The 18,325-nt window shown below is 38.0% G+C and overlaps 1 protein-coding gene across 1 annotated transcript in view; it reads right to left on the reverse strand.

The window, feature by feature from the left end:
- Positions 1-5,578: 5,578 nt before the first annotated feature.
- The window catches only part of LOC140519889 (cadherin-like protein 26), a 38,212-nt gene continuing 25,465 nt past the window's right edge, over positions 5,579-18,325 (reverse strand). The window contains exon 11 of the mRNA XM_072633382.1: positions 5,579-6,126. Coding sequence (XP_072489483.1) covers positions 5,923-6,126 — 204 coding nt within the window. The 3' untranslated portion in view covers positions 5,579-5,922. The remainder of the gene's footprint in view (positions 6,127-18,325) is intronic.

Consider the following 18,325-nt stretch of genomic DNA (forward strand, 5'->3'; position numbering starts at 1 on the left):
GGATCTATTTTCCAGGTCAGTTGTTTTTCCAATGAGATATTTCACATTATCTTCCATTTGTTCATTCTTTTGGTTTTGTTTTGTGATTTCTTGGTTTCTCATAAAGTCATTAGCTTCCATCTGTTCCATTCTAATTTTGAAAGAACTATTTTCTTCAGTGAGGTTTTGAATCTCCTTTTCCATTTGGCTAATTCTGCTTTTGAAAGTATTCTTCTCCTCATTGGCTTTTTGAACCTCTTTTGCCAATTGAGTTAGCCTATTTTTCAAGGTGTTATTTTCTTCAACATTTTTTGGGGTCTCCTTTAGCAGGGTGCTGACCTGCTGATCATGCTTTGACTGCATGTCTCTCATTTCTTTTCCCAGCTTTTCCTCCACCTCTCTAACTTGATTTTCAAAATTCTTTTTGAGCTCTTCCATCGCCTGAGCCCATTGAGTGGGCTGGGATACAGAAGCCATGACTTCTGTGTCTTTGCCTGATGGTAAGCATTGTTCTTCCTCATCAGAAAGGAAGGGAGAAAATGCCTGTTCTCCAAGAAAGTAGCCTTCAATAGTCTTATTTCTTTTCCCTTTTCTGGGCATTTTCCTAGTCAGTGACTTGACCTCTGAATATTCTCCTCACACCTACCTCGACTCCTGATCCTCCCAGCCAGAACTTGGGGTCTGAGATTCAAATGCTGCTTCCCAGCCTCAGGGCTTCCAAGGGGCGGGGCTGCTATTCAGTGTGTAATTAAGTTCAGGTGCTCAGGTGGAGGCAGGGCTGCCTCTCAGGCTCAGTTCCCTCAGGGGGTTTATGCAGAGACCTTCAACAATGGATCTGGGCTCCTGCCTGCTTGGGGAGCTCTGGTCTGCTCCCACCTCCACTGCTGCCTCCTGAGGGGGCCTGAGTTATGGGGGCACCCCACTCCCCTCTAGACCCGCCAAAGAGACCCTCTCACCGACCCCTGTCACCTGTGGGTGGAGGGACCCGCGTGGCTGCTGGAGATCCCGTCCCTGAAGCCTGCTCAGATCTGCTCCTCTCGGTGCTGCGGCCACGGCAGGGCTGGGCTGGGCTCCGCGTCCGCAGTGCGACGGACCTTTTGCGAGAAGTTTGCAGGTCCCTCTGGAACAGAAATCTCCTTCGCTCCACTGTTCTGTGCCCTCTACTGCTCCAGAATTCTCCGTGAGTTCCTTTTTACAGATGTTCTGTGGGTTGTGGGTTCGGAGCTATGTGTATGTGCGTCTTTCTACTCCGCTATCTTGGCTCCGCCCCCCTCGGACCTCTCTCTTAGTTTGAGCTAAGATCTATCTCTCTCCCAGATGAGTTCATTCCCTCATGTATTTTCTCTTGTGTATTCTCATGCTAACAAATATAATTTCTACTTGCTTTATGTTTGGATAAATATACTTGCTATTAGCTATTTGAAAAAACAATATTTTATGTGATCAGTGTTTGGTGGGCATGACCCAGGCTGGTAGATCTTGGGGTTACCCTATCACTTAAGAGCAATCAGGGAAGTAGCTCTGTTTTAAACCCTCTAAAATATAGCCACAGAAGTATCTGATGGAAGTAGATAAATACAATTCTAGCCCAATAACCCTCTTGGAAATAGATAAGGTTAGGAGGAGGCAACCAACCACAGCACTTCATCTGCCCCCTTCCCTCACTCTTCTCCTCCACCTACAAGGCAAAGATCACAATCTTCCTTGAAGAAGAGTGGGGCAGATTCCAGAGATATACATTCATGCAACCTTCAAACCATGTCAGTACTTTTTGACCAGTCATGTGGACCTACATATCTTACACAGGCATATGCATCTTATAGGTAAACAGAAAAAAAGGATTAAATTTTCTAATTTGGATGAAATGGTATTATTGCACTCCTCCTCAATCCTTCCTAAACCCAAGTGAGTAGAACTTAACTTTAGCATAAAGTTGAAAGACAAGAAATAGGCTGGGGAAATGACCAAGCAACAAAAAAATGAATCTGACACAGAAGCTACTACCATGGCAAGGAAGATAAAAAAATAAACACATAAAAAGACGAAAATATGAAAACAGCCACAAAGCCTCAAAAAATGTTAATTGGACCCAACTTCAACAGGAATTCCTTGGAGGAATTAGAGAAAAAGACAAGAGTAGTAGAGGGAAAAAATGAGAAAAGAAATAATGTAAGAAAATTATGAAAAGAGAATTAACAGCTTGGTAAAAGAGGCACAAAAAAATATTGAAGAAAATAATAACTTAAAAACCAGAATTGACCTAATGGCAAAAGAGGCACAAAAATTCACTGGAGAAAAGACCTCTTTAAAAATAAGAATTGGTCAAATGGAAATAGATGTACAAATATTCACTGAAGAGAATAATTTCTTCAAAATTAGAATTTGATAAGTGGAAGCTAATAACTCCATTAGACAACAAGAAACAATAAAATAAAGTCAAAAGAATGAAACAACAAAAGAAAATGTGAACTATCTCATCAGAAAAAAACAACTGTCCTGTAAAATAGATTGAAGAAAGATAATTTAAGAAGTATTGGACTGCCTGAAACTCATGAGATAAAAGGCCTAGATATCATATTTCAAGAAATTATTAAGAAAAACTTCCTTAACATCTTAGATCCTGAGGGCAAGATAGAAATCTAAAGAATTCATCAATCACTTTGTGAAAGAGACCCCAACACAGATTACATCCACTTCAATTTTTGCTGAAAGGTCTTTGTAGTTGTAGCTGAAAAAAAGCCACCAATCCTATAGCCAATATACACACACGTATATATACACAAATATGTTGTATATAGATATACAATATATGTACATGTACATATATGTATGCATGTATGATGTTTAATCATTTTTCAGTCTTCATGACTCTTCATGATCTTATTTGGGGCCTTTTTGGCAAAGAAACTGGAGTGGTTTGCCATTTCCTTATCCAATTCATTTTACAGATGAAGAAACTGAGATGTAAAGGAATTGAGTGACTTGTCAAGGGTCACACAGCAGTGTCTAAGGCCAGATTTGAACTCAGGTCTTCCTGATTCCTGGTGCTCTATCCAGTGTACCACCTAGCTTTCCATGAATGTGTGTACATATATATATATATATATACATATATATATATATATATATATATATATATATATATATATGTTTTAGAAAATAAATTCATATTTCTCTCTATATGTATGTATTTATGCAAATGTTTCAGAAAAAATCCACATTTTTGTGTATATATATATATGTGTGTGTATATATACATATATACACAAAAATGTGGATTTGTTTTCTAAAACATGCATAAAAGCATACATTTTAGGCCTTTATCTTTCCATTCCTCTACTTGCAACAAAGCTAGCACAAAAAGCAACAAAAGGTCAGAGTGAGACATTTTTCTGGCTTTAGAAAACTTCAGAGGTCAGAAGGAGACATTTTTAACACCAGGGTAGAGGCCTGTCTGGATCCCACATATGTGGTGGTAACAATAGCAGCCACAGTAGCAGCTCTGGGAGATCTCAGCCCAGAGATGGTAAGGGGGTCAGAAAGAGATTACAGAGGACTCTTTGCTGCCACTGGGTACAGCTGGCACTGATTGACACTCTATTGCCCATACTGAATTCTAGGTCATAGTTCGAGGGCAAAGAGGAGCACTGATGGTTGGTCACAAGGGAGCAAGGGCCCAGGTTGCAGTTCCAGGGATAAGAGGAGGGAACACTAAGGTTTGTGACTGCTGAGACTTGGGGGCCATCTTGGGTAAACACCAGAGTGCCAACCAGGAGAGCATTGAATATCTCTCTCTCAGTATTACACCACCTTGGAAGCATCAAAATAATTTTCATACTCTTAGAACTAGGTCTGAAAACACTAGCACAAAAAACCCTGAAGGTGTGAGAAAGAGGGATAGAGACACTGGGAGAAGGAGGAAAGGAAGGGTAGAGAATGGGGAAAGTTTTCTCATATAGAAGAGGTGCACAAGGAAGAGCTTTTACAGTGGAGGGGAAATGGGGGTGGGGAGGTGGCAGGCAATGGTCGAACTCTCATTGGAATTGATTCAAAGAAGGAAAAACATACACACACAGAGTTGTGTATAGAAATGTAATTTTTGCAATAGAGAAATAGGAGCGGGAGGAGATTAGAGAAAGGAAAGATGATAAAAGGCAGGACAGATTAATGGTTAGCAGCCAAATAGACTTTTGAGAAGGGAAAGGATAAAAAGAGAGAGAAGAAAAAGAAAAAGAAGATGAAATGAAAGGAAACATAGTAATCATAACTGTGAACGTGTATGAGATAAGATCATAAAATGGAAGCCAATAGAATGGATTAGAAACTAGAATCCAACAATACATTGTAGAAACATACTTGAAACAGAAAGACACACACAGAGTTAAAGGGCTGGAATAGAATCTAATAATTAGTTTCAGCTGACGTAAAAGTAAACCGGTAAGGGTAGTAATCATGATCTTAGAAAAAGCAAAAGCAAAAATAAACCTAATTAAAAGGAATAATCAGGGAAACTAAATTTTGCCAAAAGGTACCACAGACAGCGGACTAATATCAAAAAAAATTTTTTAGCAAGTTACTCTGATAAAACCTTCATTTCTCAAACATAAACTGAGTATAGGACTGAGTAAAATTTATAAAAATAAGAACCATTACCCAATTGAAAAATGGTCAAAAGATATAAAGAGGAAGTTTTCAGAAAAAGAAAACAAAGTTATCTATAGTTATATTAAAAATGCTCTAAATCACTATTGATTAGAGAAAAGCAAATTAAAACAACTCTAAGCTACCACCTCACACCTGTCAGAAATGACAAAAGCTGTAGGGTATGAGGTAAAAACTAGTACACTAATGAACTTTTGGTGGAATGGTGAACTGATCCAATCATTCTGAAGAACATTTGGGAACTATGTCCAAAGGGGTATAAAACTGTGCATACCCTTTTACCCAGAAATTCCACTACTGGATGTCTATCCCAAAGAGATCAAAGAAAAAGGAAAGGGACTTACATGTACATCATTTTGTGGTGACAAGGAATTGGAAATAGAGAGGATTCTTATCAATTAGGTAATGACTGAACAAGTTGTGGCATATGGTTGTGATGGAGTACTTTTGTGCTGTGTGAAATGTCAAGGTGGGAGTGACTTCAGAAAAAAAAGATAACATGGCAAGGCCTATATGAACTGATGCAAAGAGAAGTGAAAAGAACTGGGAGATCATTGTGTACAGTAACAGCAATGTTATCATGTTGATCAACTATGAAAGACTGGCTACTTTCATAAATGAAATGATCCAAATCATGGCATGAAAAAATGTTAACCATCTCCATAAAAAGAACTGATGAACTTTGAGGGCAAACTGAAGTATAATTTCTCACTTTCTTTTTCTTGCTTTTTAAAAAAATATGGCAAATATGGAAATATGTTTTGCATGATTGCACATGTGGATTGATATCATATTGTTTGCCTTCTTAGCAGGTAGGGGAGAGGGGAGGGGAGGGAGAAATATTGGAACTCAAAATTTAAAAAGAAAAGAATGTTAAAAAATAAAATAAAATTTTAAAATATTTTGAAAAGGGAAAATAATTTGTTTCCTTTATTTGTTCCCAGTTTTAACCAATCTTATTTAAAGCTATATAGTGACTTATTGATCTATCTACTCACACTTACAGATGTAAAACAAACAAAATGGAACAAAGAGTTATATACAAATCAGTAAAATTCATATCTGTAGGAAACAGGTTCTGATGACCCAGGGGAAAAATATAACTTTCTTTCTTCTCTCTTGCCTACTCTTCCTGTTCCAAAAATCCCACAGCATTTTCCACATCATTAACTAACTAACTAACATTCACACAGGTTCAGGCAAGAATGAATAAAGAAATAAAATTGTCCTTAAAATAGTAAGGCCTCTTCAGGTATGACCACCAATTTTCCAATATGTGCATTATTTCAGAAAAACTGACTTAGAAAATATTTTTTCAAGAGCAATTGCTCTTGATCCCAAATCATCCAGAAAGTCTTCAGGCAGGTCACTTTCAGTCAAAGTGAGTGAGCTAAGGGATTCAGCTGCTTCAAATTCTCCCTCATGGTTGTAATTGTGAGGCTGGTAAGTAGTGTTATCTTCCAGGTCATTAACATCATAGAGCTTCTAAAGGAAAGAAATAAGACACAGGTCAGACACAAAACTTCCACTAAAGCTTCAAATTTTTAATCATTTTAATTAAAATCCAATGAAATCATCAAAACTGCCATTGATAGGTGTCAAGTCTCCAGGTTCCAGGAAAATTTCTACTTCTACATTCTGGAGATAAGCCTAGGAGAGGGGGTTCTGTAAAGATTTTGAACTGACTGCTTGAGGAAAACCAGAAAAGAAAAGTGATGTATGGGCAAGGCCAATCATTCATGTAGAGCAGTTGGAAAGACCCACTCATGTACTTCTACCTGAAATGAGGGAAAGTATAGTATATACAAAGTATCAGATTCAGAAAGACAGATGCTGGAACTATCTCCCAGACATTTATTAGCTTTGTGATCCCAAACAAGTTATTATTTGACCTCTCTGGGATTCAGTTTCCTCATCTACATATAGTGCCTTCCCTCTAAGATGACCTTCCCTTTGTACGGTTTCCATCTTGTATGTATATAGTTATATGTTACAGAAATAATGGATTCTGGGCCAGAAGAACTGGGCTTGAACCCCCTGCCTTTACTATTTAGTCCCAGCCTCAGTCCTAGAGTTTCAGTCTCCTAACGAGGCAGATGATGGCACAGTTAACAGAATACTGGGTCTGTATTCTGAAGGACTGAGTTCAAATCCTAAACCCATAACTTATTAGTTGTGTGACCCTGGGCAAGTCACTTCACCTCTGTATGCCTCAGCTGTAAAGTAGGAATAATGATAGAACCTAACTCCCAGGGTTATTGTAAGGATCAAATGAGATAATATTTATTTAAAAAAATCACTTAGCACAATGCAGGCACATAGTAGGCACTAAATAATGCTTATTCCTTTCCCCTTTCCCCTCAGCTATAAAGCTAAGATAATATTCCCTACTTCACAGAGTTATTGGAGGAATTGAGTGAGATGAAAGTGGTATCCCAAAACCTTTGAAGCAGTATTTGATGCTTGTTTTGTTTTAGACACTGTTGTTTTCCCTTGCTTGAAGAATTGTTTCTATAATAGTCATTGTGTAAAAAAAAAAAAAGTTTAACTTAGGGGGAAAGTTCAGCTTCCTGAATGAATGTATCACAAAGCCATGGAACCCAAAGGTAAGGAAGGGATATCGCTGATCAAAGGATGAGATCCCAGGGTCCCATTGCTCCACTCAGATTTTGTTGGGGATTCATCTCCAGTGTGTGTGTGAGGGTGCTTCCCTTACCAATTCATGACAAGCTGACTACAGAAGTGCTTCCTCTATTACACTGGTGCTCAGAGGACTTGACACTTACACTATTACAACTTTGCCTATCCTAGCTTCAACACTTGGATTTTGAACTGAAATTGATTTTTTTTAACTAAGGCAGATAGGTAGTACGATAGAGGGTTGGTCTTAAATGAGGAAGACCTGAGTTCAAATCCCACTTCACATACTTACTAGCTCTGTGTCCCTGGGCAAGTCACTTAACCAATGTCTCAGCTTCCTCAGCTAAAAATAGGGATAATGATCACATCTACCTCAGAGGGTTCTTATGAGGATCAATATCCAACAAAATAATATATGTTAAGTACTTTGTAAAATTTAAAGTGATATACAAGTGCTTATTGTTATGATGATTATTATATGAAGTACCACAATGGATCACTTCTGATTATAGTACCCCCTTTTGCTTCTCAGGTACTGCAAGGTATGACCTATAACCTGGGCATTATTTGAGAATGTTTTCCCATAGGAAACATCCTCTTTCATTTGGGTTAGCAAGTTTGTTCTATTTTTTGTATTTGTATCCCCAGCACCTGGCACAAAGTGGGTGCTTAATAAATACTTGTTTGGTTGAATGAGTAGTTGACAGCATGACTATGTTAAAGTAGACTTTACCACTTGCCTATGGTTTTCTGCCTCCTTAGCAAAATGGATCAGTTGCCCTACTAAAATAGGCTATCATGTCAACAGACAACCTTTAATGATTTTAGCTGTTAGCTAATTACATGCCAAAAGTGGGTGAATAAGGAGACAGGAAAGTAAAGGGTGCAAGGAGTACATATGATGATTAAGCCAGCATCTTTACCTGTCTCTTTAAGCCAAAATGAAAATCAGACAAGCCATGTCTCTTGAAATACCCTCCATTTCTGGAAAGTAATGGAACAGGATGAGATTTCTCTCTCTCTCTCTCTCTCTCTCTCTCTCTCTCTCTCTCTCTCTCTCTCTCTCTCTCTCTCTTTCTCTCTCTGGTTTTAATATTTCTTTTACTTAATATCAGGATGAAATCTCTCAAAGAGATCAGGACTCTTTAGACTGGAGGAATGCTGTCCCAGCTGGTTACAGTTATCTATAGAGTACAGTTGAGTATGGCCTGCCACCACTGTGGATCAGTGCTCTGGGAGAAATCAGTGATCCTTATAATGAGGGATAGATTAAAGAGATTTTACATATCTAGGGTACGCCCTGTAGGGGGTCGTGCTGAATCCTCCCAAATGCAGGTCTACAGTGACAAATCTTAACCTAGGATTTTCTGACTTGACATAAAAATATAAATAGGTCATTTGGAAGATCACCTGGGAAATCTGTGCCCTGATCTCAGAAGATGAAATGTTCTGAATTTTGAGTAATATAAACAGACCTCAAATAAATAAAAGATTTGAGTTGACGTGCAGCTTTGAAAAGATCACACTCAAGATAAGAAATACTGATTTGTGGGAACTCAACTGGAAAGTGCAGTCTATGGAATAATTTCCAATTGAAGGGCAGAAGGTGTAGGTCAGCTGGTCAACTGATGTTCTCACCACTATGTGAACCTAATGCAACTTCTCTCCAGCATTAGAGTGTATGGTACAAGGGTCCTCCAAGAAAACAGATAACAGCCATTAGGGCCTGTTCAGGTGTCTAACGAAGAAGAGGAGACAAGCTTAAGACTTCCCTATTTAAACCGGAAAAGAAAAGATAGGAAATCTCCCACAAAAAAGCCAGCAGAGATGCAGGTCTGGGAGAAAGAAACAAAAGGAGCTGTAGACGTGATGACCTCTACAAGTAGAGGCAATTTTCTTGTGTAATCTGAGCTTCTTTGTGCATAGCCAATTCTCCTAACATGAAGACACTCTTGAGGGACCTTTGAGCACACCCAGTTTGTCTAACACGGAGTCTGCTTCATCCCCTACCACCTTGGTGAGGGTAGACTCCTTTGAGTGGCTTTCTGTGTCTTTAGAACTGGGGAGAATGAAACAGTCAGTCCTTTCCAACTGTTCTCCTGTTACTGTTTTCTTCTCCGCTGTGCCTTTTAGGCCATTCATACCCATTATTTGTTCTGAACTGAATCAGTGAGAGCTCCCCCTCTCTTTTATCTCAGTGCTAAGAAACTGCCTTGGGGATGTTTGCTTGTTTTTCTACATTGTTTGTCTTTCTCAGTTTTAGGGCTAGAAGAGATACTCACAGGATGCGGAGATTGAGCCATGGTGACCTTCAAGCTAGGATAGAAGTGAAATGGTACAGCCACTGAGAGCTTAGTCAGGAAGCCTGGGAATCAAGCTCAAGCGGGGTCTTGGGACTATACTCTATGAGAACTGAAATAAGCTATGAACCTAATCCCCTTCCCCTCTCCAGACCATATGAGGCAGGGGGAAGAGGGACAGGATTGTGTCTCTCATGTATTGGAGGAGTGAATTTGTACATTTATGATTATGCCTTTGGAAGTAAATATTTCTGTGTAAAAGCTCATCTGACTGTTAGTGACTAAAGGGATCTGAGGTGCAGGGCTCAATAGCCCCAGCAATTGAGGGAACACTATCAGTGGGTATTGAATCAATTTTTAGAGAGTCTAAACACCTCCAACACCCTTAAGGGTACTGGAGAACCCTAGGAGTATAAGGGGGGGGGGAAGGTTAAAACACCCTTAGTTTTCAGGCAAAGGGGGTCAGAGTAGTTGTATTATACTTGTAAAGGTAATTTGTAAAGGTGATAACCAGATAGGGCCAAACAGATTGTGCTAAAGAGTTTAAAAAAATGCCTTCCACAAGAGGAATGGGATTGTACGGTGGTCAGCATCTTAGAATTTGCCCAAGTCCTCCCAAAAGGCTTGATGAACAACATCCCCATGAGTGGGATAGGTTTAGTGAACACTTCTCAGATTGTAATTCTTCTCCCAGGGGTGAGGTAAGACCTAGAGGCTCAAGGTTACAATATTTTTAGAATAGAATAGTCCCATATAAGGATATAAAACTGTGTAGTGTATTAGGGTCTCAATGATTGGATAAAACATAACTCCTCGATGTCTTCATTTCAAAAGGGATTGGTTAGATTTCTTGTCTAGAATGTAAGATCGTATTCTCAGCTAATGAGGATAATGGTCAGTGGGGGAGGAGGGACTTGCGTTAGGGTCTATATAAATCACTGCCCTTTTCTTTGTCTTTGTCTTTCCTACTCCTACAGGATAGCCCTGCTTCTTGAGAATCGAATAAATCTCTTTTCTGTCATCACTTTGAGAGGCCTCTGAGTAACTGATTTATGTAGGGACCTGAGCCATCCCACACACCCATCTTCCTCCTCTAATACCTGGAAGAAGGCTGGTGCTGGGCAAAATTTGATCATCACCTTAGTGTGTACCCTGAAAGCTGGGCCCCCTTGTAGACACACTGGTGAAGGGAGGTGGAGTTGAAATACTGAAAGACAGATTGTGTTACTTATTCTTATGTTTATATGGTTTTAGGCATATTATTTTGATAGTGAGTGGTCTTTATAAGAAACAACGTAATGCAAAAAATCTACTTCAGTGGCTAATCTTATACCGCCACCTTGACCTGTTACAGATGTCAAGACTACTATGATAGTCATTATAGCATATGTTATAGTTTGGAGAGTAGCACAGGATACTTCAGGATATTAGTATTCATGCCTGGTGAAGAAGTGATTAGTGAACCTTTTATGAGAATAATGGATTCCATATATGTTCTTTCTCTTGCATTTTATCTTGTAGAAATAATTTGTTTCAATAATCACATTCTATATACATATATCTATATACACACACATCTGAGTAAATAACATTATATATCATATATGTAATTTACACACTCTACTGTGTTCTTTTGAGATATCCTGCTATGTTGCATTAGTACAGCATTATGATTGATATGCCAACAAGGCTATCTGCTTAATATGAGGTGAAATTCATCTTTTCTATTGGTTTAGGGATCAGGGCATATGCTGGATACAGGTGGCTTGGAATTAGCATAAGGGCAAGCAACTCAGGATTGGGGAACTCTTGGATACTAACCAATTGCCACTGAAACAAGTAGACTACTTGAGCCTGCCTGTAGGACACTTCTGCCTCTATTAAAAGACTATTAAGATTATAAAAAGGGTGCTCAGAGAAAGAGGAAAAGCTCCTATATGTAAAACAATATTTATAGCAGTTCTTTCTGTGGTAGCAAAAAACTGGAAACTAAGGAGGTCCCTACTAATTAAGAAACAGCTCAACAAATTATGGCATATGAACGTAATGGAATACTAGAAGAAATAAGGAAATAAGTGATTTAAAAAAGACAAGGAAAGACTTGTGAACTGATGCAGAATGAAGTGGGAAGAACCAGAAGAACAATATATATTATATCAATAGGCATGAAGACTTGTATAAACTGAAAAAGAATGAAATGAACATAACAGAAAAAGGGAGAATAATTTGTATAACTGTAAAAACAAAACTGAAACCCCTATGAACACTGATTAACAAAATGACCATCCAAGATTCTAGAGAGCTGATGAAGCGTACAATTCATTACCTGTGAGAGTAGTAATGAATTCAAGGTGCAGAATGAGAAATACAATTTTTTGACACAATCAATGAGGAAATTTGTTTTCTTTGACTTTCAATATTAGTTACCAGAAATTTGATTTTTTTTTCCAGTGGAGTGAGAAGACAGAAGTGAGAGAATATAGATTTCTGTGAATTAAAAATGCTATTTAATTTTAAAAATAAAAATAACAGGAGTGCTGAGCAAAGTAGGAAAGATGTTGTCCTGATCTTGACTTTTGGCTTAGAAGGCACTGGATTTGACAGAAAAGTTAGCTATATATCACAAGATCCAAACTTCTAGATCCAGGAGGCAGTTGCATGAATGATGAGTTTTGGATACCTGTATGTCCTTTCAGTATCATCTCTGTTAAAGGAGTCAACCCACGTGGTAAGAATGCCAAATAGTTTCTTTCCCCGAACCCTGAAAGAACATGGACATGGACCAAAGAAGAAACTTCGCTTCTCTACACATTTGGCCTAATTGAGACTGGGGGATGGTGCATAACATGACAGAATTAAGAGGTAAAAGGGACCTTAGAGAATGTACAGTCTGATCCTCTTTTTTAAAAAATAAGACAACTCAAGTCTCAAAAGGTTAAGTGACAAAACCAAGGACACACAAGTCGTAAATAAGATCATTGGTACTGAAACTCAAGTTTTCTATGTCCAAATATTGCATACTTTGCAATATATTATGTTGTCCCTTTCAGAATGAAGCTTTATAGTTCCCACTATTTGAGGAAGCATACAATTAAGAGTTTAAATCTATTTTAAGCAATTTCGCTATTTCCTCTCCCAGAATATATTTCTGTCTAATCAGATATTTTCCATTTTTCTGTATGCAGAATTCATAATGCAGTCACCCATATTGCCAAGATTTAACCAGATAAGCCTGTTTTGCTGTTTTTTAAAAATAGTTCATATTTAACAAGTACCTATGAACTATAGCTATGAGCCAAGTACATGACAAAACCTTAAAGTTAAAAAAATTAAACAAAACCAGATTCTAAATACGATCTGAAAGTAAAGTCAAGATGAAGTAGAGGGAGCATTACATTACTATCAAACTGCCAAAATTCTCCTCCAAACAATTTTAAAATAGCACTAAAAATCAAATTCTGAAGCAGAATATCCAACAATAGGTCAAGGTGGGACATTTTTTTCAGCCTAAGGCAACTTAAGAGGTTAGTAAAGGAGGTCTGCGACACTGAAGTGGGGGGCTGGCTCAAAGCATAGGCACAAGCAACATCAGCCTCAGGCCATGGAAGAGGGCTGTTTCAGCAACAGCAGTAACTTGGGGAGCTCTCATTCCAAATATGGCAAGGGGATCAGACAAGTGATCAGAAAGAGATTGCATAGGCTTCCTGAGCAGGTGCTAGGCACAGGATCATGTGCTACTTGGCAACTCCACTGCACTTTACCTAGTTCCAAGTTGTAGTTCTAGGGGAGAGAGAGAGAGAGTGAGAGAGAGAGAGAGAGAGAGAGAGAGAGAGCAGAATCCATAGTTGCTGGTTCAACAGCAGAGAGAGGAGTGCTAACATTGGTGGTAGCAAGGAAGCTGGCACCCTTACTGGGTAAGGACCAGAATGCAGTCCAGGAGAGCAGTGACCACATCTTTCCCTGGATCATACCACCTTGAAAGCACAGAAAACCTAAACTCCCCCAGAACTAGCTATGAAAACAGCAGGGCTTTGCAAACCCAAAGCTTGGGACAGTGACCCTCCCCCAGTCCTTTACCACCCTCCAGGTAAGCAGAGCCTAAATCTAGCATAAAGTTCAAAGTCAAGAAATAGACTTGAAAAATGAGCAAACAACAATGAAAGAATCTGGTGACCAGGAAGTTCAAGGCATAAACTCAGAAGAAAACAATGATATGAAAATATCTAAAAATAAAGCCTCAAAGAAAAATGCAGATTGAACACAATCTCAATGAGAATTCATAGTAGACCTAAAGAAAAGGATATTTTTAAAAAGACAAAAAATTAAATAAGAGCAGTAGAAGGAAAGTTGGGGAAAGAAAGGAGAGCAACGTAAGAAAATTATGAAAAGAGAATCAACAGCTTAGCAAAAAAAAGTAACAAAAATACTGAAGAAAACAAATCCTTAAAAAGCAGAATTGGCCAAATAGAAAAGGAGGTTGTTGTTCAGTCATTTAGTTGTGTCCAAGTTTTAATGGCAAGAAAACAGGTGCTTCATCAACCACCACCACACCATCCATATGTGGAATCATCGGTTACAACCAATGGAGAAGTTTTGAATGCTGCAGATAAGTTCACTTACAGGGATGTACACATTGACAGTGAAGTAGATGCATGCGTTGCCTGAGCTAGCTCAGTGTTTGAGAGGCTTTGAAGAAAAGTTTAGAAGACAAGAGGTATTAGACTGACTACCAAACTGAAGGTCTACAGAGCCATTGTGCTGACCTCACTGTCGTATGCCTGTGAAACATGGACAGTCTACCAATGCCATGCCAGGAAACTGAATAGCTTTCATTTGAACTATCTCAGGAAGATTCTGAGGATCACCTGGCAGGATAAGGTACAAGACACTGAAGTCCTTGCTTGAGCTGAACTGCCAAGCATTCAAACTATGCTTCAGAGAGCACAACTCTGGTAGGCTGGCCACGCTGTTCAAATGCATAATGTTCACTTGCCAAAAAGACTATTTTATGGAGAACTCACATGGGGCAGGCCATCACATGGTGGCCAGAAGAAGTAATACAAGGACATTCTCAAGGTCTCTCTCAAGAACTTTGAATTTGACTGTGCAACATGGGAGACACTTGGCACAGGACCATTCAGCATGGCATGCCCACATCAGAAAAGGTGCTGTGCTCTATGAGCAAAGCAGAATTGAGACAGAACAAAGTAAACATAGGATGCACAAATGTGGAGTATCCACTCCAAATATTGTCACAGACTATCTGTGCCCAACCTGTAGTAGTGCATTCCAGGCTCATATTGATCTGATCAGCCACAGTAGGACACACTGAAATTTCACTTTATCATGGTGATCTCACTTTGGTCCTCTTTGAGAACAAAGAACAACAACCAACCAGTTGTGTCCAACCCTTCTATCTTCCACCATCTCTCAAAGTCTATCCAAGTTTATGTCCATTATTTCCATAACATTATTTATCCCTCTTATCCTCTGCCATCCCCTTTTCTTTTTGCCTTTGATCTTTCCCAACACTAGTGTCTTATCCAGGGTCCCATTTTCTCATCATGTGGCCAAAGTATTTGACCTTCAGCTTCAGTATTTGACTTTCCAGTGAACAGAGTGAATTAATTTCATTAAGTATTGGCTGATTTGATCTCAAGGAATTCTCAAAAGTCTTCTCCAGCACCCCAATTCAAAAACATTGAGTCTATAGCACTCAGTTTTTCTCATAGTCCAACTCATACAGTTATACATTGCTTTGTATAAATCGTAGCTTTGACATTATGGACTTTTGTTGGCAAAGTGACATTTCTGCTTTTTTAGTAGGCTATTGAGATTTGTCATAGCTTTTTTTTCAAGGATCATCTTTTAATTTCATGGCTGAAGTCACCATCTGCCGTGATCTTTGAGCCCAAGAACATAAAATCTAATACCGCTTCCATTTCTCCTCCCTCTATTTGTCAGGAAATGATGGGACCAGTTGCCGAGATCTGATGGGGTTTTTTTATATGTGTTAAGCTTCAAGGTAGATTTTATACTCTTCTCTTTCACCTTTGTCAGGAGGCTTCTTAAATTCTTCACTTTCTGACATCAGAGTGATATTGTCTACACATCTGATGTCATTAATATTTTTCCCAGTAACCTTTTGATTTTGATTTGTTCAGACTGGCATTTCATATGATGTACTATGCATATAAGTTAAAAGAAGGAGGTGTCAATAGACAGCCTTTTCATACTCTTTTTCCAGTCTTAAACCAGTTAGTTGTTCCATGTTGTTTTAACTGTTGTTTTTTCACTTACATATAGATTTCTCAGGAAATACTCCTCAGATATACTCTCTTCTCTTTGAGGATTTGCCACATTTTGTTGTGATCACATAGTCAAAGGCTTTGATGTAGTCAATGAAGCAAAAGTAGATTTTTTTCCTGCAACTCTCTTGCTTTTTTCATATCCAGTAAATGTTGACAATTTGATCTATATTTCCTTTATCTCTTCAAAATGTAGCCTACTCTTCTGGTAATTCTCAGTTCACATACTGCTAAAGTCTACCTCGCAGAATCTTAAGCATAATCTTGCTGGTTATGAGTGATATTGCACTTATGTGAAATTAGTGCAATTGTTCAGTAGTTTGAACATTCCTTGGCATTACCCTTCTTTAGGATTGGGATGCAAACTGATCTTTACTTATCCAGTGGCTACTACTGAGTTTTCCAAATTTGCTGGCATATTGAGCACAGCACTTTAGAAGCAAGTTCACTAAAGAAATTAATTTCTTAAATATGAGAATTGGGCAAGCAGAAGCTAAGGAATGCACAAAAAGGAAAATAAAGCAAAGTAAAGAAAAAAGGAAAGAAAATGTGGTGAAACATCTCATTGTAAAGAAAATTTTACCTGGAAAATAGATCTAGGAGAAATTACTTTAAAATTATTGGGCTACCCAAAAACCATGATAAAAAAATAGTGTAGACATCATGTTTTAAGAAATTATCAAGAAAAACTGTTCAAGTATTTAGAACTAGAAGACAAAATATAAATTGAAAGAATCCATTGGTCACCTCCTGAAAGAGAGCCCAAAATAAAAACTCCCAAGAATGTCAAAGTCAAATTCCAGAGGTCCCAGATCAAGGAGAAAATATGTAAAAAACAACCAGAAAGGAATAACAGGCAGGATCACACAAAATTTAGCAGTTTCCAACATAAAGGAGTGGAAGGCTTAGAATATGATATTCCAGAGGGCAAAGGAGTTAAGGTTCCAACCAAGCATAACCTACCCAGAAAAACTGAATATAATACTTCAGGAGGGAAATGTACATTTAAAGAAATAAAGGAATTTTAAGAACTCCTGATGAAAAGACCAGAAATGAATAGAAAATCTGACATTCAAACACAAGACTAGAGAAGCATAAAAAGACAAACATGAAAGAGTAATCAAAAGAGATTTCAATAAAGTTAAAATGTTCACATTCCTATATGGGAAGATGACATAGATAATTCCTAAGAACTTTATCATTATTACAGTAGTTAGAAGCACTCTCCACAGACAGAGGGTATGGGTGTGAGTCTGTCATATTGGGATGATCTCCAAAAAAAAGAATGAAAGATTGAGAAAGAGGAATGCACTGAGGGAAGGAGGAAAGGAGAGGAAAATGGGGAAAATTATGTATGGGAAAATTTATTAACATAAAAGAACATATGCAAGGAAGAGTACTGAAAGGGAAGAAGAAAGATGGGCATGGGGTAGGCAATGCTTGAACCTCATTCTTATCTGAATTGTCTGAAAGAGGGAAAAATATATATGCACATTTAGTACACATACACACACACTCAGAATATATACACACTCTTAGTTGGGTATAGAAATCTATCTTACTTCACATGGAACAAGGAGGGAAAGGATTGGATTACAAGAAAGGGGTAGATAAGAGAAAGGGCAGATTAAGAAAAGCAGTGATCAGAAGTAAAACAGACTTTTGAGGAGGGACAGGGTAGAGAAAGAGGTGGGGAAGAGAGAAGGGGGGAGAGAAAGAGAGAGAAAGAGAGATAAGCAGAAGCAAATATGATGGAGAGAAATGCATTTAGTAATCACATATGAACAGGATTAACTCACCCATAAAACAGAAGTGGATAGGAGAATGGATCAGAAACCATATTTCAACTATATGTTGTTTACAACAAACACACTTCAAACAGAAAGATACACACATAGAGTTAAAAAAAGAGACTAGAACAGAATCTATTATACTTCAGCAGAATTAAAAAAAGGCAGGGGTAACAATCATGATTTCAGCAAAGCAAAAGCAAAAATAGATTTAATTAAAAGAGATAACCAGGGAAGCAAGATACCAAAAACAATGACATGATGTGAATATTAAATATATATGCACCCAAAGGCATATCAACTAAATTCATAAAGAAAAAGTTAAATGAGTTACAGAAGGAAATAGACAGTAAAACAATATTGATGAAGGATATCAATTTAATCCTCTCAGAACTAAATATCTAACCATAAGTTAAATAAGAAAGAAATTAAGAAGATGAATAGAATTTCACAAAAGTTAGATATGATAGACATCTAGAGAAAACTGAATGAGAATAGAAAGGAAAATACTTTTTTTTTTCTCAGTCATCTATGGAACCTTCACAAAAACTGACTGTGCATTAGGACATAAGAATCTTATAAACAAATGCAGAAAATCAGAAATATCAAATGGATTCTTTTTGGACCATAATATAATTAATATTAC

The sequence above is a fragment of the Notamacropus eugenii genome, chromosome 1 (genome assembly GCF_028372415.1).
Source record: "Notamacropus eugenii isolate mMacEug1 chromosome 1, mMacEug1.pri_v2, whole genome shotgun sequence".
Lineage (NCBI taxonomy): Eukaryota > Metazoa > Chordata > Mammalia > Diprotodontia > Macropodidae > Notamacropus > Notamacropus eugenii.